General features: G+C 39.0%; 1 protein-coding gene across 1 annotated transcript in view; it reads left to right on the forward strand.

Moving 5' to 3' along the window:
• The window catches only part of RERE (arginine-glutamic acid dipeptide (RE) repeats), a 687,265-nt gene that overhangs the window by 205,179 nt on the left and 460,971 nt on the right, over nt 1-21,115 (forward strand). The window contains exon 2 of the mRNA XM_006873098.1: nt 8,281-8,749. Within this exon, the coding sequence (XP_006873160.1) occupies nt 8,425-8,749 (325 nt within the window). The 5' untranslated portion in view covers nt 8,281-8,424. The remainder of the gene's footprint in view (nt 1-8,280; nt 8,750-21,115) is intronic.

Genomic DNA, 21,115 nt, shown 5'->3' on the forward strand with positions numbered 1-21,115 from the left:
ATATATATATAATCTTATTAGAGATGACATTGTACATCAGGGTAGACCTTGAAATGCTCTTTTTGACAATGAATGTGATGCCATTCATCTTTACCATTTTTGTCAGTTTGTCTTAATTGTGTTGGCTCGTTACTAGGATGCTAGATGCTATGCCATCAGTATTTAAAATAACAGCAGCATCGTATTTTAAATAGCAAAAGGGGCACTCATTGCTGACAGATTTCAGTGGAGCTTCCAGGTTAAGACAGACTAAGAAGAAGAAGGGTAGTGCTGTGACTCTAAAGAATGCACTGTACTGCTAACCACAAGGTTGGCAGTTTGAGCCCAGTAGAAGAAAGATGAGGCTTTCAGCTTTTATAAAGGATATACAACTTCTGAAACCTTATATAGTTTCACTGTGAGTTGGAAACCTACTTGAAGATACTTAACAATTTAATAGGAAGGAGAGTATTTCTGTATTAATGACATTGTTGAATGCCTTTGAGACCTTATGATTAGATTAAAACAAAGTAAATTACTGAATTTCTTGCTGTTTTTTTCTCCAGATGACCTCAAGTGTTTTGATCAATTTTAGCAAAATGGTAAAGTGAAATCTTGTAATAAAGAAACTAGTGAGAAGAACATTTTGTTACGAGTCCTAGTGGTACCAAGTTTAGAATTGTGTACATTTTAAGTCTGTTTTGAATGTTCTCTAACTGAAGCATAAGAAATGTTTTTGTGGGTTTTAAAATGTTTATGAAAAATTTTTTAATCTTAGTTACTTAGTGATCTTACTTAGCTGCCTGTCTTTAAAAACTGAATTTTGATTTGCAGCCTGTACCTTTCCCCTTGTCTGCCTTTTTTGACATCTCTCCATGCTTTACATAGACTTCTCAAAGCTAAAATATTCATATCCAAGTTCCTGATCTTTGTGCTCAAACTTAGGTAGTGATGTTATCCATGTAGTTACTCAGGCTAGAAACCATAGTGATTCTTGGCTTCTTTCTCTCACTTATTCCATCCCAGTTTATCAGCATTTTCAAACTGTTCGTTGAAAAATACAAAGAATAGACAACTTGTGACCTTCTCTACCATTAGAGACCTGGCCCTTCCCAGCCACCTTCAACTCTTCACTGGATTGTTGGCATTAGCCTCTTCCGGAGTCCTCCTGCTATAGGCCCTTCACCCCTTTAGCTGGTTTAGTTCTCTGCTCCTCAGATCCCTGCAGTGGCTGAAGTGTCACTCAAGTGTCTCAAGTCTTTATGTAAGTCCTGAGAGAACCCTGCTCCTCCTTCCCCCTCCCTTGTCACTTCTCCCAGTTCATCTCTGACCACAATCCTCCTTCCTCATGTTTCTCCAGCCTTCTCTTTTTTCTTGAGTGTCTTTGTCTGCTAGTGCCTAGGTACATAGTCTTTGTTGTTCCCTCTGCTGAGTTAGTCTCCCTTCATCTGTCCTTACAGCTTTTCTGACACTCTTATGAAGGCTGAATGCCACCTCAGTGAAGTCTTCCCTGTCCATTTTTTAAAAATTGCTGTCAATTTCCCTACATTCCTGTCTCCATTAAATATGCCATTTAAAATCTTTTTCACATACTATATGTATTATCTTTTATTTATGTTTTCTCCCTAGAACATAAGTTCCATGAGGACAGTAAGTTTGACTGTGGTTCTCTCAGCACTTAGAGCAGTGATTAACATAACATGGTCATTTAGGAAACTTTTGTTCAGTGAATGTGCCGTGGAGTCTGTAGTGAATAGATAAAAGATTATTGTGAATGCTGTTTTGTAAATTTGTGTGAATTATCAGCATTGATATGTATTGTGTATGAAAATTTGGTGGTTACGTAGAGCTGGTGACCATGGCAGAAAAAGAATAAGTCAGGTCAGACAGAATTTAGCTTTTTAAGGACTACTTTAAGGCACCCTTATGTGGCACTGTAGGATAAACGCTGGACTGAAAGATTGGTTTGAATCGCAAAGTTGGTGGTTCAGACTCAACAGCCTTTCCTTGGAAACCCTATATAGGGTCACTATGAGTCACAAATGACTTGATGGCACTTAACAGAAAGTAGCTTAGTAGATTTCGAGCAGATCTGCTAACCTCATGGTCAGCATTTGAAATCTACTTGTCTCTCCAAGAGACAAGTTAACAGTCTCAGAAACACTATCATAGGGTCACTAAAGGAGCTCTGGTAGAGTAGTAGTTACGAATCGGGCTGCAAACCTCGGGGTCAGCAGTTGGAAATTACCAGCTGTTCTGCAGGAGATCGATGAGGCTTTCTGCTCCCGTAAAGATTTAGAGTCTCGGAAACCCTGTACAGTGTCGCTATGAGTTGGAACCGACTCCACGGCACATAACAACAACAACAACAACAACAACAGTGGGTCAGAGCAGATCATACAGTTCACAACCACCACCAAGAACTACTTTAGGATCCCAGCCTTGTACTGTGGGCTTTATAGCCTTGTGCAGATGATATCTTCTGGACTTCAGTTTTGTAATTTGTAAAGTGGGAATGATGCCATCTTTGTGGCTCACTTCTGAGAGTTGTTGAGAGGAGGTGTCAAAAGAGATAATGGCAGGAAACTGCTTTCTAAATCCTGTGTTTCTGTAAAAGTGATGTTGTTGCATTGTCCACTTTGTAGATCATCCATAGGAAATAGAAGTGACTATTCCCCTTCGCCATGCCATTTGCGTCATTTCTGGGTTCCTTTCCTCACTTTCCAGATTATTGGTATGTGTTGCTCACTTTCTCAAGAGGTTCAGAAAAATGATGGTTAGTGCACTGGGGTGTGGGGTAGATCTATATTCTCACTGAGCTAAATGTAAAGGTTATTGGGTTAACTTTTGCATTAGATTACCATTGTTCTTAATTATCTGAAAATTGGTCATATCTAACCAATGGGTTTCTTTTTATGGACATCATCATATTTTTTTTAATTTTAAATGTTTTATTGTGAATTATTTGATAGGTTACATTGGAGAACATTAGCTTTACATTCATCCTATTGTATATAGTTTCATTGCCATGGTTACAATCCCCTCCATGCATCATCAACTAACTAACTAACTGCCCCCCAACCATCAGCACACAGCCCCTCTCCCTCTCTGAGTCTAAAGTCCCCAGCCGCTCCATCTCGCCATGTCATCATCTCTGCCTCCATCTCTGGCGTCACTGCTTCTCTGGGTAGGGTCCCGCTCTCTGCTCTTCTCCCTTGATGGTCCCAGTGACTTCAGCTCCTAGACTGCAAAGTCTATAAAACTTATGCCTCTGCATTTCAAACCCTCACAATGAGTACTGACAACAATTATTCACTATTGTACCACAAGAGACCTATCCACATTTCCTTTCATTAGCCCCACCTAGACAGATTGGATACTACCCAGTAGAGATTCTACCTTCCTCCACGCCCTCTGGATCTAGGCTCCCTTTTGAAAGCTTGTAAGCTAGTCACTTTTTGCCTTTGTAGCACCCCCCATTTTGGGTAGCCAATGTCCAAGTTTCCTATCCCTGTCTACTCTGTGTATGGAGGTGTGGTGGGCATGATCCTTTCTGTAAAGATTTGTTCCCTCTTGTGAGCTACTGCATCTATAGATGTAGGTCAAGTTCATCAAATTGTATCAGATTACTCTTTTTTCCCTCTTCTTTTTTCTTCTAGTTGAGCTCTGATCATCCTGTCATTGAAGCCAGGTCAATGGGTATTATCTGCAAGTGTGGGCGTTCTTGTGCATATGCCCTCTCTTCTTATCAGCTGGATACTTCATTCTCCACTCTAGTCCTCTGTGGCTGTGTCACTGACTTTGGATCTTGTTACACTGCTGGCCGACCAGGTCTCCACCCGGGTTAACACGAGTCTATTGAACATTGTAGGGCTTAGCTCACAGATTCATTGTTGTTTTTCCCTCACTTCCTCTTATTGGTGATGAATGTGTATTCCTATTGAGTTTTAGTCTTGGAAGGGGTTTGCCCTTAAGGGACCCGACCACTTGCCTTGAAGTGTCCTGAGTGAGCAACTTGCTTGTTCTTGTAGTAATCAGTAGGTTTGCCTATATTGTTTTGTATTTTTCCTGTTCTTTCTTTCAAGAATATCTTCTGTACTTCTAGCCGCCCCAGGCTGGTCTGCTTGTCCTTTCAAGTGGATATTTCCCACCTCTTAAGATTCTGGATATTGGTGAGGATTCCACCTATAGTCTTATGTAATGCAGAGACTCCGCAAGAAGCCTCCTTCACTGGGCAAGTTGTAATCCCATTTTAGGTATTCCAATCAGTTATAGGCAGAAGACAGATTCGCAAGCTTTTTATGTTGATATTTCTAGCTATTTCTTTCTTTCCCCCTCCAGTGTCTATTTTACATTGGTATGCAAGGGAAACCAAGATTCAAAAGACAGCCAAGCGTCTTAACGTTGTTGTTGTTGTTGTCGTTACGTGCCGTGGAGTTGGTTCCGACTCATAGTGACCCTATACAGGGTTTCCGAGGCTGTAAATCTTCACAGGAGCAGAACATCTCATATTTCTCCCATGGAACAGCTGGTAGTTTCACACTGCTGACCCTGAGAAGGTTCGCAGCCCGATTCGTAACCACTACGCTACCAGAACTCCTTTAAGAGTACTTCCCCCACTTTCCCCATTCCAACAATGTCTCAATCCCTGTATCCCAGAGCCCTATTGTTCCAAGGTTGTGCATACATCATTTTTACCTCTGTCGTACTTAGCCCATGCAAACCTGCCTAAATTTTCTTCCATCAGCTTTGTTCTTCTATTCCCCTCGCCGTTCTTGAATATTGCCCCCTTCCCTAGCACCCAAACTATCCTGAGGACATCTTCTTTTTGTTTCATCAATTTTCCTTAACTTTCTTGCTCGCTCTTAACAGTAACAACTCTGTATTTTATTCATAAATTGAAGTATTGTATGATTTTATAGGGAGAACGCTGGTAGTATAGTGGTTACCAGTCTGGCTCCTAATCTCACGGTCAGCAGTTTGAAAGTACCAGCAGGTCCATGGGAGAAAGATGAGGCTTTCTGCTCCCATAAAGATTTACAGCCTTGGAAACCCTATACAGGGTCGCTATGAGTTGGAACCTACTTTACAGTACTTAAGTACTACCACCACCACCACCAATGTTGTTTGTACGAATTGGATTTATTAGTGTGTTCTTCTTTTCTAAGGACAATTATCTGGGTGTAACATACATAAGGAGAAAAATTTGTTTTTTCCTTAAATGCTTCATCAAATATTTCTGTCAAATTGTGAGTAAGGGAATGTTTTTACTCTAAGCTACTAGTTGTTTTCAGACTTCTACTAGACTCACTCCCAGTGTATTTAGTGTCAGAGAGCCAGGTGTTAACAACTGTTAACTGATATTTTTTGTTTCCTCATGTGATGGGCTTGTTTTGGCTCCAAACTTTAGTCAATGGTAAAAGAATACATCTTTGGTTATTTTCAATTGTTAACAGTAGTGGTTTACAGGGACTTGGGAGTTTATTATTTACTCTCTGTTTAGCAGATGGTTCATCTAGGCAAAACTTTTATTAGACACTAAAGTAATTTTTACCTTACTTAAAATATGTTTAGAATATTGAAATCCTGTCTGAAAGCATATTTACTTGAGAAACAATCTAGGTTGTGTTACATGGTTTTAACCTTCAGACTTTTTGTGTGTATGTATACGTGTGTATATATATATATGTATATATATGTATATATATATGAAGGAGCTCTGGTAGCGTAGTGGTTACGAATCGGGCTGCGAACCTTAAGGTCAGTGGTTCGAAACTACCAGCCGCTCCGCGGGAGAAAGATGAGGCTTTCTACTCCCGTAAGGATTTACACCCTCGGAAACCCTGTACAGGGTCGCTATGGGTCGGAACCGACTCGACGGCACTTAACAACAACAACTATATATATATATATATATATATAGTTGTTCCAACTCACAGCGACCCTGTATAGGGTTTTCGAGGAACAACTGGTGAGCTTGAGCCACCAACCTGATGACTCAGCACATTAGTTCACAGTGCCACTACAAGGATTCCATATATCACGATTGCTCCTTCATCTGTGTGTCTTCCAAAGGTTATTGCTAACATTTTTCATTCCCTGAATGCCTATGGGACACATATGAGATGAGGTGGGGGGCGACGGTGGACAGTTAACCAATAAAAAGTTTAACCTCAGAGCTTTGGAGAGAGTATATGATAACTTTTGTGATGTTGGCATGACCAAAAAGAATAAATTGCGAGCTGATTTGCTTGTATAAAAAAAGAGGATCACATCGTTTATTTTTTTATTAATCTGTTCTTCAGTCTGCCATTGATCTTGTTTGACTGCTAACGTGGAGGTTTTCCATCATTTTTTCCTCAGATATAGTCAATTTGATTTCTGTGTATTCCATTTGGTGAGGTCCAGGTGTATAGTCTTTTTTTATGTTGTTTAAAAAAGGTATTTGCAGTGAAAAAGTCAGTGGCCCTACGGTGACGTAGTAATGCATATTTTTGTTGTTGAGTGCTGTTGAGTCAGTTCCAACCCATAGCGACCCTGTACAGGGGTTCTGAAGCTGTAAATATTTATGGGAGCAGAAAGCCTTATCTTTATCCCGCAGAGCGGCTGGTAGTTTCGAACTGCTGACCTTGCAGTTCGCAGCCCGATTCGTAACCACTACGCTACCAGAGCTCCTTCATGTAAAAACTACCTAGTATTCCCCAAAGATGGAAGGTTGTTTCTAGAATCTGTTTTGTTAAGATGGTAGTAATGTATGTTTGGAGAAACCTTTTTATTTCTTGGAAATAATTAGAATTGTAGACTTAGAAGGTATATAAAATGCTATTGAAGGCAAAAGACTCTTCCTTTTGAGGCTGTTACTCTCAGCTGAGTAGTGGTTTTTTAGTTTTGTGCTGTGGAGTTGGTTCCAACTCATAGAGACCCTGTACAGGGTTTCCAAGGCTATAAATGTTTACAGGAGCAGAAAGCCTCATCTTTCTCCCATGGAACAGCTGGTAGTTTTGAACTGCTGACCTTGCGATTTGCGGCCTGATTTGTAACCACTTATGCTGTGGAGTCAGTTCCAACTCAATAGCGATCCTGTAGAAGGTTTTCAAGGCTGTGAATCTTTAAGGCAGTAGAAAGTTTCATCTTTCTCCTGCGAAGCGGCTGGTACATTCAAACTGCTGACCTTGCGGTTAGCAGCCTAGCTAGTAATCCACTATGCTACTAGAGCTCCCTGAGACAGTTATTTATTCCTGAGAGCTGCTCTGGGAGTTCAGAGAAGTAACTAAAAAGAGTCTCTAGAAGATAGTTCATGGTGATATTTCCTGAGACATTGTTCAAGGCTATCCAAGTTATTGAACTCTGGAGTGGCACTATAGAATAAACACTGGACTGCTAACTGCAGTTTGGCAATTTAAACCCTTCAGCCTCTCCCGGAAGCCCTGTACTGATCCCTGTAAGCTGAAATTGACTTGCACACAACAAACAAAAATCAACAAAATTAAAATGATTATTTCTTTGAGTTGGAAATAATCTTTACTCTCCCCCTCACCTCATTTAAAGTAATTCTTGGTTTCTGAAGAAGTTCCTTTTGTATAAGTGTATCTGTTATATGTTATCCATTTAAGTACTTAAAAAACTTAAAAAAAAGTTTTATTGTGATTCATGTGATAGTTTACATGGGAGAACATTAATTTTACATTCATCCTATAGTATATTGTTTCATTGCCATGGTTACAATCCCCTCCATGCATCCTCAACAAACCAAAGGGTATACACTATAAGCCTGCCCCCTGGTCGTCAGCACACAGCCCCTCTCCCTCTCTGTGTCTAAAGTCCCCAGCCGCTCTGTCTTTCCACATCATTGTCTCTGTATAAGTATACTTTTTTTTTTTTTTTTTAAAGGTTTTTTATTGTGGATTGAGTGAAAGTTTACAGAGCATATCATCAGTTTTACATGTATAAGTATACTTTTTAAGATGAGAAAGTAAACAGTTGGTGAAGAGATAGTTCAGCATAAATGTATAGCCTTAAAGTATAATACCTAAATGTGTTAGGCATTCAGGCATTTTTGTTGTTGTTCTTCTTGAAGATGGCAGAAAACTCCAAATCATTTGCTAGATGAGGCCCTAGAGTGTATATTTAAATTTTATGATGCTTGTCCTAACTTATTTCCTGTTGTCCATGAGAAAGTTTTTGGAAATAAATCATGAGTAATTAAGAGATTCATTTTACAAAAATGTTATTTGACGGAGGAAATATGAGAAAATAATAAGATAAAAATAAAATGTCTGTCTTTTATTCTCTCCTAAATAGCACTTTTGAAACGTTGGGGTTGTTGGAGTGGTTGGATTTTTCCTGGAATTGAGTGAGAAATTCAGAAGACTGAAGCCCAGGCTTACTGTCTACCTTTCACGGAGGCCTAGCCGTGAGAGGACAGAAGAAGGCACGTGGCGAATCATGACAGCTGACAAAGACAAAGACAAAGAGAAAGAAAAGGACCGGGACCGAGATAGGGACCGAGAGAGAGAGAAAAGAGACAAAGCAAGGGAGAATGAGAATTCAAGGCCCCGCAGGAGCTGTACCTTGGAAGGGGGAGCCAAAAATTACGCTGAGAGTGATCATAGTGAAGATGAGGACAATGACAACAATAGTGCCACCACGGAGGAGTCCACGAAGAAAAACAAAAAGAAACCACCGAAAAAAAAATCTCGTTATGAAAGGACAGATACTGGTGAGATAACATCCTACATCACTGAGGATGACGTTGTCTATAAACCAGGAGGTAAGGAACATTGCATTTCTTCTCTGTGGTAGAGGAATGATGTCAGTATGTAGGTGAAATATATACCGTTTGTTTTAAACATTTTAAGGATGGATACTTGGATCCCAGAAAAGTAGATGTGAATCTGGGGTAAGAAAAGGCAACTTAGTAAATACTTGATCCATGTTTGGCCTGTTGGATTTACCAGCTTCTTGCTTGCCTTAACTTGGTCTTCTGTCTTTGTTTGTGTATTTCATTTTGCTTGGTGTCTTTTCTAAAGTATTGAACTTGAGGCTCTCTAATCAAGGTAATAGATGTAGCCAAGTAAATAACCTACTTTGTTTTCCCTGAAACTATGCTATGGCCATTAACTGTATTAAGATTTAATGTGGCTTCAAGAGAGACAGACCCAGCTTTCAGAGGAGATGCAAGGAGACAAGTGATTGAGAACTGATGGAACACTAGCAAAGCCTTCTTTTAAAATTTAATGCATTTTTATACATAAGTCAATAAAACTAGACAAGGTAGTTTTGTTTGAATTACTTATACTACTAAAGAGTGAAATGAATTTCATAAGATACATAATTAACAAATTAAAAGTTACTGCATTTGATAGTTTTCCAGGAAAAGGAGATTAAAGAGACTTAACTATGTTGTATTATTAACTTGGCATAGCCATTTCACTGAGGAGTGCTCTGTTCTGTACGTCACATACAGACTTACAGCTCTTTTATTCCTACAGAGGAATAGGTTTTGAACTGCAAATGATAATCAGTATTGTTGGTGTTAAAGTGCTGTTGAGTCGGTTTCGACTCACGCTGACCTAGTATAGGGTTTCTCAGAAGCAATTGGGAGTTTGAACTGCTGACCTCATGGTCCAAACCAAACTTGTGGTCTTGGGCTTACCCTGCATCACCACATCCGGACTCTAATCAGTATTGTTGTTGTTGTTAAGTACTATCCAGTTAGTTCCAATACATAGTAACTTTGTAAAGGGTTTTCAGGGAGCGGCTGGTGAGCTTGAACTACTGACTTTGTGGTTCAAACTGACTTTACAGTCCAGCGCATTAACCTACAGTGCCATACCAGGACTCCCTAGTCAGTATTATTGTTGTTAAGTGCCATCAAGTCGGTTCCGACCCATAGCGACCCTGAACAGGGTTTTCGAGGCTGTAAATCTTTACTGGAGCAGAACGCCTCATCTTTCTCCCGTGGAGCAGCAGGTAGTTTCAAACTGCTGATCTTAAGGTTCACAGCCCGGTTCGTAACCACTACGCTACCAGAGCTTATAAATAAACTTGTGTTCACAGGTACGATTTGTTTTTTGATGATTAACTGTGAAGATACTTATGTGATGTAAATTATTACCAGTTGAGGGTCTGCACAAGTTATAGCACTGCTGTAGAGATTTATTGACATGTAGATTACAACACTATCAGTGTTTACCTTTGATTGAGATTTAGATGTGGGACACTAAGAATGAATATCTTAACTACTAAATAATCTGCCTTGTAGGGTTAACACAAGCTAATTTTAATGAGTCTATTGCAACAGCACTTAACAACAACATTTACTTATAGATCATGAAAAGTAAACAATGTGTTAACTCTTTATAGATCATGAAAAGTAAACAATGTGTTAACTCCTTTAGGTATGTTGTTGTTGTTGTTAAGTGCTGTCGAGTCGGTTCCGACCCATAGCGACCCTTTACAGGGTTTCCGAGGTTGTAAATCTTTACGGGAGCAGAAAGCCTCATCTTTCTCTGTTTAATTGTTTAATTGTTTTCCCTTCCTTTTTTTAGATACCTAGCAGTTTTATAACTATTCTTGGCAATGTGATTGTTTGGATCATGGTCAGGTGCCTTGTGCAGTATTGAACACCAGCCTTTCTCAAAGTATAGGATATTCTGACTTATGGTATCAGTAGGCATATTACCCCAAAAACTTTGTAGTCATTTATGTGTGGGAAGTGTGATGCACACACTTCCTTGAGAAATTCATAGTGAATGACTCAGAAATCCTGCTGTTAAGGAAACCTTTTTAACATTAAAGAAACTTGTCCTTCCCCACCCCCCCACCCCCATTTGTCAGCACTTTGTTTCTGCTGAATTATTTTCTGGAAAAAAAAAAAGAGTTTTGAAAAAACTTGTTTGGAAAATGTTATACCTTCATTTTGCATATCTATGTAAGATGATAGGATATTCTGTTTAATGTTAAGAAAAATATGTGGAGGTAATGTGCTAACAGCTTATTTACAAAATACTCAAAACAAACAGAAAAAACAGCACAGACCAGTTGCTGCTGAGTTGATTCCGACTAATGGCAACCCTAAGTCCTGATGTTGTGGTGTAAAATATGCCTTGACCTGTTAACCATAAGGTTGGAAGTTCAAATCCACCAGCCGCTTCTTGGAAATCCTATACAGGGTTGCTTTGAGTCAGAACCAACTTGTCAGCACTTAACAACAACAGCAACCATAGCAACCCTCTATGTGCAGAGTAGAATTGCTCCATAGAGTTTTTAAGGCTGTGGTCTTTCAGAGGTAAGACACCAGAGGGGTTTAAACTTCCAACCTTTCAATTATTAGCTGAGTGCTATCCATTTTTACTACCCAGTGAGCCTATGTTATTGTTGTTGTGTGCTGTAGTTCTTCCAGCACAGCTTTGTTGGTTCTTTTGGCAGTCCATGGTACTTTTAATATCCTCCTCCAGCACCATAAGGTCTTCCTTATTCACTGTCTGACTTTCACATACACATATGGCTATTGTAGATACTGTGACTTGGGTCAGGTGCCTGTTAGTCCTCAAACTGACATCTTTTCTCTTGAACACTTTAAAGAGGTCTTGTGCAACAGATTTGCTTAATGCAATATGTTGTATGATTTCTTGACTGCTGAGTCCATGAGTGTTTATGGTTGATCCAAGCAAAATGAAGTCTTTGACAACTTCAATCTTTTCTTCAGTGGTGCGGATTTTTGTTTTCTTTCCATTGAGACACTTATGGAAGGCTGTCATCTTTGAAACTTCATCAGTATTTTAAGTCCTCTTTTCTTTCAGCAAGCAAGGTTGTATCATCTGCACATCACAGGTTGTTAATATGTCATCCACCAGTCCTGGGTGCCATGTTCTTCTTCATATAACTCAGCTTATCGAATAACTTGCTCATTGTACAGGTTGAATAGGCATGATGATAGAATAACAACCCTGGTATACACCTTTCCTAATTGTAAGCCATTCTGTGTCCCTTTGATCTGTTTGAAAAACTGCCTCTTAAGTCTGTATACATGTTCCCCATGTGAACAGTTGAAAGTGTTCAGGAATACTCAATTCTGTGCATTATTTTCCATAGCTTGTCATGATCCACACAATTGAACGCCTTTGCATAGTCAGTAAAGTACAGGTAAACATCTTTTTGATATTCTCTGCTTTTAGCCAAGATCCATCGGACATCAGCAATGATATCCCTTATTCCATGTTCTCTTCTTAATCTGACTTGAACCTCTGGTAGTTCTCTGTCAATGTGTTGTTGCAGCCGCTTTTAATTACCTTTAGCAAAATTTTACTTGTATGTGATTATTTGAATAATCATTGCATTTACTGACCTCCCTTGTGGTGGTGTTAAGTGCCGTTGAGTTGGTTCTGACTCATAGTGACCCTGCATATGGTTTCTAAGCATCGGCTGGTAAGTTTGAACCACGGACATTGTGGTTCAAACCTACCTTGTTGTCCAGTGTTTATCCTATATCCCCAGTAGTACCACACCAGGAATCCTCACCTTCCTTGTAGGCATGTGAATATTATGGTCTTCTTCTTGTTGTTGTTAAGTGCTATTGAGTTGGTTCCAACTCATAGCCACCCTTTATAAGGTTTCTGAGGAGCATCTGGTGAGTTTGAACTGCTGACCTTGCAGTTCAAATTGACCTTGGGAACCAGTACTTATCCTACAGTGTCACAGATGGCATTATATTTTAAGATATATCTTGAAATTCTCTTTTTGATAATGTGACCCCATTTCTTTTGAAATTTTCATGCCTGGCATGATAAGCCACAAGATGGTTGGATTCAGTTTGGCCAGTTGTGAATTTTTAATGATCAATTCCAAGAGAAATTACATAGTACTTTATATTGGACACTCATGAAGGTTTAATCCTATGTACTGTTCCAACCACTTTTTGCTCTTGCTTCTTTCATCTACTTTCTGCCAAGATCCTGTCAGCAGTGATGCATCCCTCATTCTGTATCTGCTCTGAATCACATTTGAATTAGTTGGCAAGTCCTGTTGCTGCTGTAGCCATTTTTGAATTGCCTTCAGCAAACTTACTTCAGTGGATTTTAATAGTATTGTCAGTAGTTGCTCAGCATAATGGTTTCTCCTACCTCAGGGCCTTTACACATACTTTTGCCTGAGGAAACACACTTGTTATAGATTTATCACCTCCTTTACTTCAGTTCCGTTGCTTTCTTTTCCTAGGTTAGTCACATACCTTCAACAGATGTTTTTGCTAAGTATGGAAGGGTCAGTAGGGTTTCTGAGGAGCACTGGTGGGTGTGAACTGCCAAATTTGCAGTTATCAGTCCAGTACTTCCCCTACAGTACCACAATGTACTCCACTGCCATGATATTACGTTTCTTTTCACTTAAAACTTGTAACAGTACTCATTTTCTTTTATTATGTTAATAATAGACTATTCTACCACTCATCTGTCCGTGTGTTTGTACTGTGATGGTTTGTATGTTGCTATGATGATGGGAGCTCTGCCACTGTTATTTTAAATGTTAACAGTGTCACTGACAGTGGACGAGTTTCAGTTGAACTTCCACACTAAGACAGACTAGGAAGAAGGAGAGAAGAGCTACTTCCAAATATTTAGTCACGGAAAACCTTATGAATACCAGTGGACTACTATGAGGTTGCACCAACATACTGAACTTTGAAACATGATAAACACCACCAGAATATTGTCAGCTTTTGTGCCAGAAGATGAGCCCCTCACATTGGAAGGCACTCAAAAGATGACTAGGGAAGAACTTCCTCCTCAAAGTAGAGTTGATCGTAATGACATAAATGGAGTAAGATTTTTAGGCCTTCGTTTGCTGATGGGGTGCAACTCAAAATGAGAAGAAACAGCTGTATACAGCTATTAATAATCAGACCATGGAATGTATGAAGCTTAAGTCTAGGAAAATTGGACCTTGTAAAAAATGAAACTGAATGCATAAATATCAATATGCTAGGCATCAATGAGCTGAAATGGACAGGTATTGGTTATTTTGAATCCAACAACCAGATTGTTTATTATTCCAGTAATGACAAATTGATGAAGAATGGTGATGCATTCATGATCAAAGAGTGTTTCAAGATCTCTCTTGAAGTACAGTGCTGACTGTGATAGGATAATATCCATAAGCTTACAAAGAAGACCAGTTAGTACAACTACTCAAATTTATGCGCCATCCACTAAAACCTGTGATAATGAAACTGAAGAATTCTACCAACTTTTTCATCCTGAAATTGACTAAACATGCAATCAAGATGTGTTGATGATTACTGGCACTTGGAATGCAATGGTTGCAAACAAAAAAAGAGGAAGGATCAGTTGTTGGAAAATATGGACTGGGTGATAGAAACGATGCTAGAGATCACATGATAGAATTTTGCAAGACCGATGACTTCTTCATCTCAAATAGCTCTTTTAAACAACATAAAAGATGATTATACACATGAACTTCATCCAGTGGAATACACAGAAATCAAATAGACTACATCTGTGCAAAGAGATGGTAGAAAAGTTTCATCATCTATTCAGTCAAAGCAAGGTCAGGGGAAGACTGGAACAGACCATCAATTGCTCATATGTAAGTTCAGGCTGAAGCTGATGAAAATTAAAACAAGTCCACTAAAGTCAAAATATGACTTTGAACATTCTCATCTGAATTTAGAGATCATTTTAAGAACAGATTTGATGCATTAGACACTAAAGATTGAAGACCAGAAGAGTTTGGGGATGACATTATACAGGAAGAAAGCAAAAGAAGTTCTAGAACTTACTTAGTGAAATAGCCTTCTTGCAGATCTTGGTGTAGTGGATAGGAACTTAGGTGGAATCTTGAGTCCCATCCAGAACCTTCTGTGGTGGGACATTCCTACTAAAATGGATAAGCAGACCGTCCTGGAGCAGCTAGAGGAACAAATGATACTTCTTGAACGACAGACCAGCAAGGGGGAAACAAACAAATACAGAAATCTGGTTGACTACTACAAAAACAAGCACGTTGTTCCCTGGGAAGCCATCAAGGCAAGGAATTAAGTCCTTTTAGGACAAACCCCCCTTAAAGACTATAATTCAAAGGGAACACATGAGCAGGCATGTAATCTTGCTGGCAACCACATTGGTCTACTGGTGAGTGAAAGTGGAGGAAAGGCAGCAATGAAGATATGGGCGGAGTTCGACCATGTTCCATAGACTCCCATCGACCTGGAGATGAGAGAAGAGGAAGGGGTGGTTGGTCCGAAGTATGGTGAGACCTGGGTACTCCAGAGCCCATGGACAAGGACATAGCCACGGAGGTCTAGACCTGAGAGGGAAATGTCCAGGCGATATGAAGTGTGGGGAGATGCACAAGAACGCCCAAACTTGTATATCATGCCCATTTGACCTAGCTTCGATGGCCTGATGATCAGAACTCGACTAGAGGAAGATAAAAAACAAATTGATAAACAAGTGTAAATTGCTACAATTTGATGGACTTGACCTATACGTATGGATGTACTAGCTCAAAATACCAACTGAGAGGAATGGAGTCTTCACGTCAAGGATCAATCCTATCCCTCTGTACACAGGGTTGATAGGGATGGGCAATTTAGGTATTGGCTACCTAAGAAACCGGTATGGCCAAACTTCAGCTTTCATACTTCAGAGATATTATCAAGAGGGACCAGTCCCTGGAGAAGAATATCATGCTTTGTAAAGTCGAGGTTCAGTGAGAAATAGGAAATGACACATTGGATTAAGTGGATTTGCCCAGTGACAGCGACAATGGGCTCAGGCATAGCAACGATTGTGAGGTTGGCGCAGGGCAGGCCAGTGTTTTGTACTTTGATGCATAAAGTCACTATGAATCGGTGTCAACTCTAGGGCACGTAAAAACAACAAAATAGAGTATTAGTATTAATATGTAAACTGTCATTATTTTCTTTGTTTTTGATAAGTAATTTTTCCCCTCCTAGAAGGCAGTGATACTGATTTTGTGTATTGTTATATTTCTGCCAGCAACAGGAGTCTTGGGGTGGCTCTGTGGGTTAATGCACTGGACTGCAAAGTCAGTTTGAGTCACAAACTCAGCAGTTAAACTTACCAGCCACTCCTAGGAAACCCTATACAGGGTCACTATGGGTCGGAACCAGCTCGACAGTAGTGAACAGAGTGTGCCTGCTATAATCTTTTTTGAGAGAGTACATTTCCTGAAACAATTTAAAATTTTATTGATTAATTATGTCAAAATCAGAATAAATCTATAATAATTTATTTCCCAATGAATAATATACAGAATAATTTAAAACTCAAAATCAAGCCCAAACCTTGTGAGTTTCTTTGTATATTGATTGTCTCTGTGTACTGTAAATTATTTGTTGTCCATCTCCCATTACTCTGCTTTTGTGATGACTGTGACTATACCAAATTTGTCCAGCCAGATTTCCTTGATGGGTGCCTTTGTTTGTTATAGGATATTGATTTGTAAGGTTTGCTGTGGGTAGCATGAAAATGTCTTTCTACTATTTTAGCTACTATAAGGAAGTTTGATATTTTTATTCCTGATCCAGATAGAATAGGTGAAAAACCGAAAAATCAAAACAAAAAAATTATATATATTTTTATATATATTTAACCAAAAAATTATATATATATTTATATATATTTAATATTGGCATCTCCATTTTGTTAGCTATTTGTAGAAAGAAATGTGTTCTTTTAAAAGAGTTTATTAAGCTGGTTATTCATTATGTTCATACTTTTGACTCTTCCCACTTAACCTAGATATATTTCTCGAATTATAGAAATCTTTGTTATATAAATATCTTAGAGAGGGGGAAAAATGAAGATTCAGAATTTTCAAGTCTGTTGATGCATCTGTTTTCCTCCTTCTGTCATGAATTAAGTTTGAAATAAAATTTATGTGGAGGTGTATTTTATATATAAGATAAAAAAACTTTTTGTTTATGGTTTTTGAAATCTTAGTTGAAATAAAACCTCTCCTCTATAATTTTTTTCTCAGTGTGTTTAGGAATTTGAAATGAATAGTGTTGGGAACTAGAACCGATTGTACTATGAGCATGAAACTGCTAGTTTTTATTGATGCAAATGTAATTCAAGTTAAAAAACAATCCAACAAATAATGTAAAGTTATTTGGATTGAGATTGAGTGAGCCAAACTATCAAAAAAGAAATACAGCCCTGTAGGCTTACAGTTATATAAGTGGGAAACAGACACAACTACTCTTCATTGTTTGAAATCAAGATGATGATGACACTCGGCACTTGTGCCTGAGTAAAGGCATACACCATACCCCAGGGTTCTTGTAATGTTGTGTTTCATGATGATTGTGCTGGTTATGTGGAGATGTTCACCAGGTGAAAATGTATCTGTCTTTGCACTTTACATACGTTGTTTTTCAGTTGAGTTTAATCAATAAAAATTTAAAACACTTAGATGATATGTTCTTATAATTTCCCTTTGATTCAAGTTCTTATTTCAAAGTTAGTCACCAGTATTTTGATAAGCAGTATGTTTGAATGGTTTTGTACAAGTTCCTCATTGAAAGTTTGGGCTATGACTAATCAGATGTTGCCTGTGGTTTCAGACTTTCGATTTTCCAGGTCATTGAAAGCTCATCTCCAATATCGCTAACAAAGACATTTCCATGCACAAATAAAGCATTAGTTTATTTGACTTAGTTCATTTATACTTTTTATCCATGCATCTTATGGTTAGAAGAAGTTTAGGTAGATGAGATGTGCAGGTGTGAAGGCATCTACTTGTTGCTGTTATGTTTCCATTGAGTGGGTTCTGACTCACAGTCACTCTATGCACAACAGATTTAAACACTGACCAGTTTCACACCATTTGCACAATATTTGCTATATTTGAGCCTATTGCTGCTACCACTGTGGCAATCCACCTCATTGGGGTTTTCTCATCCTTGATTTTAAGGAACATTCTGGCCGTACTTCCAAACAGATTTGTTTGTTCTTCTGATAGTCCATGGTACTTTCACTATTCTTCACAATTCAAATCCACAGATTCTTCTATGGGTTTACTTTTTCATAGTCCAGTTTTTGCATGCACATGAGACCACGGCACATAACCACCCCAACCACATGAGGCTGTTGGAAATACCATGGCTTGTGTCACTGGCACTTTACTCCTCAATGCTCTTGAACATTTTAAAGAGCTTTTGTGCAGTAGATTTGCCTGATGAAGGGATGGGGAAATGTCTGTCTCGCGGGCCATATAAGGTCCACAAAATCATTTGGTGTGGCCCTGCCAAGGCAACTGCACTTCCTTTCATCACATTAGTTACTGTTGTTGTTACGTGCCTTCGAGTTGGTCCCAACCCACAGTGACCCTACGTAGGGTTTGCTAGGAGCAACTGGTGACCTTGAACTGCCAACCTTGCGATTCAAACCAGCTTTGCAGTCCCGCACATCAATCCACAGCACCACTTCAGGACTCATTAGGAGGGAGTTAGTTAAGTGTCTGACCAAATATAGCAGGCTAATTTTTAAGTTGACAGTTTTGTATAACCTGCAAATAATGTTATAAATGTTGGCAGAAAAATGCTTCCCCACCCTTGGCCTAATGCAATATAACATTTGATTTCTTGACGGCTGGTTCCTTATGAATCCAAGCAAAATGACACCTTTCACAATTTCAGTCTTTCTCTGTTTATTCTGATGTTTTTTATTGGTCTAGTTGTGGGTTTTTTTTGTTTTGTTTATATTGAGATGCACTCCATTTTGGATTGTGTGTATAGAGGGAGTTGAATTATGTGGTATAATTATATGATCTAATCTATTTTAGTCGACTGTGAAGTCATGGTGTGGTAGGGTAAGAACTGAAATGCAAGATTGGTTTGAACTACAAGATTGGTAGTTCAGACTTACCAGCTGCTCCTCAGAAACCCTTTAAAAGGTCCCAGTTCGAAACTACCAGCTGTTCCGCTGGAGAAAGATGAGGCTTTCTGTTCTTGTAAAGATTTACAGCCCCAGAAAACCTGTACAGGGTCCCTATGAGTCGGAATGGACTCCACAGCACATAATAACAACAATGAATTGAATCAGGGACTTAAAAACTGCAACGATTTTTAACTATGAAAGGGAAAAGTAGACGAGACTTTAAGCTCTTAGTTTGCAGCTGCACAATGGAGAGCTTCCTTTTAGCTCGATTTAAAATGAAATGAACATGAATGAGTACCTACCCTCCAGGGCTCCCTCCTTACAGAGGTGTACTCCCAGCTGTGCAGCCTTCACTTGTTGCAGGTTGCATTGTCTCCTGTGCCCAATGTCACAACAGCTCTGCTTTAAATCTGTGTTCTTTTGGTGTCTCCAAGCCAGCATCTGCTTTTTATACTGTAACTAATCACCTTAGGCAATATGTAGACAAGCTGAGGTATGTGCTTGGACTGGAAGACATTTTTTGAGGTATAATTATCGATTTCTTAAATAGCGATCTGGTTATAAAATTGCATAGTTTTGTTTTTTTTTTTTTTCCAAAATTGCATAGATTTTAAGTAGTCTGCCCCAACCCTTTATTTTACACATAAGTCCTTTTGTTTTTGGTGAAAAATTATTTTGTAGAACATGAGGGCTTCCCAGCAACATTGTATATTGTATTAAGACAGAAATGCCTGTATAAGAAACAGTGAGCCACTTTGTATTTATGTGGTCAGTTAAAAAATTGCACTTGATAGGTATATGTGCATGATTAATGGTACTTACGTGAAGATACTTATATTAGCAACTAATAATGTAATCAAATTTGAGAATGTAATTTTCAGATAATCAAATAATCTCAGTTTTCTGGATCCTTCTAAGAGTCGGAATTGCTTGAACAGGAACAGATTTGATTTTGGCTTTTTCTTTTCTACCTCCTAGCCTTCCAGCTCCCTCAGTTCATTGCCTTGACTCCAACAGTTGTTTGACCATGCATTAATCTTACTGCCTTGTCACAGACCTTTATTCCCTTCTTGTCTCACACTACCTTGGTTCATCATTTAAAGATCCCCTTTGATATACCCTTTATCCTCTTGTCTACTTCTCCCTGCCGGTCTTTTCTAGCAGGACAGAGTTCTTGTATTGCATTGATGTGCACCCCAAGTGCAAAAAAAGTGGCTAGCTTATAGTAGGAGCATGAAGGTTTCCCAGCAACATGATATATTGTGTAAAGACAAAAATGTCTATGTAAGAAACAGTTATTTATTCCACTTAGTCTTTAAAAATTATACTTGTTATGAGTAAGAGCATGTTAAATGATTACTCCTTGGAAGCCATTTTTAGTAGCAACTAATATAATTTAAAAATGTAGTTTTTCTGATAATCGAATTATCTCAATTTTCTGAAGCCTACTAAGAGTTGGAATTTGTTAACCTAGATAAGTTTAGCGTCTACAAGGAGTAGTACTTAGCCCTTTGTATCTTAGGTGATCTCTCTTGTCCCAGCTGTGCTGCTTTCAGGAGTTGGACAGTAAATATACATAAAGAGTGACTGATGCAGACTTGGGTTCTTCAAAACTGCTATTTATATGCAGAAAAGACTATTCAGAAATTTGTTTTGGGTTAAAAAGTTGATATCAATTTATTCAAGGAGTCCTGATGTGGCACTGTATGAAGCACTAGACTGCTGATTGCAAGTTGGCTGTCAAAGCTACCAGCCGTTCCTTGGAAACCCTATAAAGGTCCCTGGGAGTTGGATATGACTCAGTGTTGTTGTTGTTAGGTGCCATCAAGTCAGTACCAACTCATAGCGACCTTATGCACAGTAGAACGAAACCCTGCCTGATCCTAGGTCAACCTCACTACTGTCGCTACGCTTGAGTCCATTGATGTTGCCATTTGGCGAATCCATTACGTTGGGAGTCTTCCTCTGACCCTCCACCTTACCAAACATGATATCCTTCTCCAGCGACTGCTCCCTCCTGACAATGTATCCAAAGTATGAGAGATGAAGTTTGGCCTTTCTGGCCTCCAAGGAGAACTCTGTCTGCACTTCTTCCCAAACGGATCTATTGGTTCTTTTGGCAGCTCATGGCACTTTCAATATTCTCCTCTAACACCATAACTCAAAAGCATCAATTCTTCTACGGTCTTCCTTATTCACTGTCCAGCTTTCAC

Source organism: Chrysochloris asiatica, unplaced genomic scaffold (genome assembly GCF_000296735.1).
Source record: "Chrysochloris asiatica unplaced genomic scaffold, ChrAsi1.0 scaffold00223, whole genome shotgun sequence".
NCBI classification, from domain to species: Eukaryota; Metazoa; Chordata; class Mammalia; order Afrosoricida; family Chrysochloridae; genus Chrysochloris; species Chrysochloris asiatica.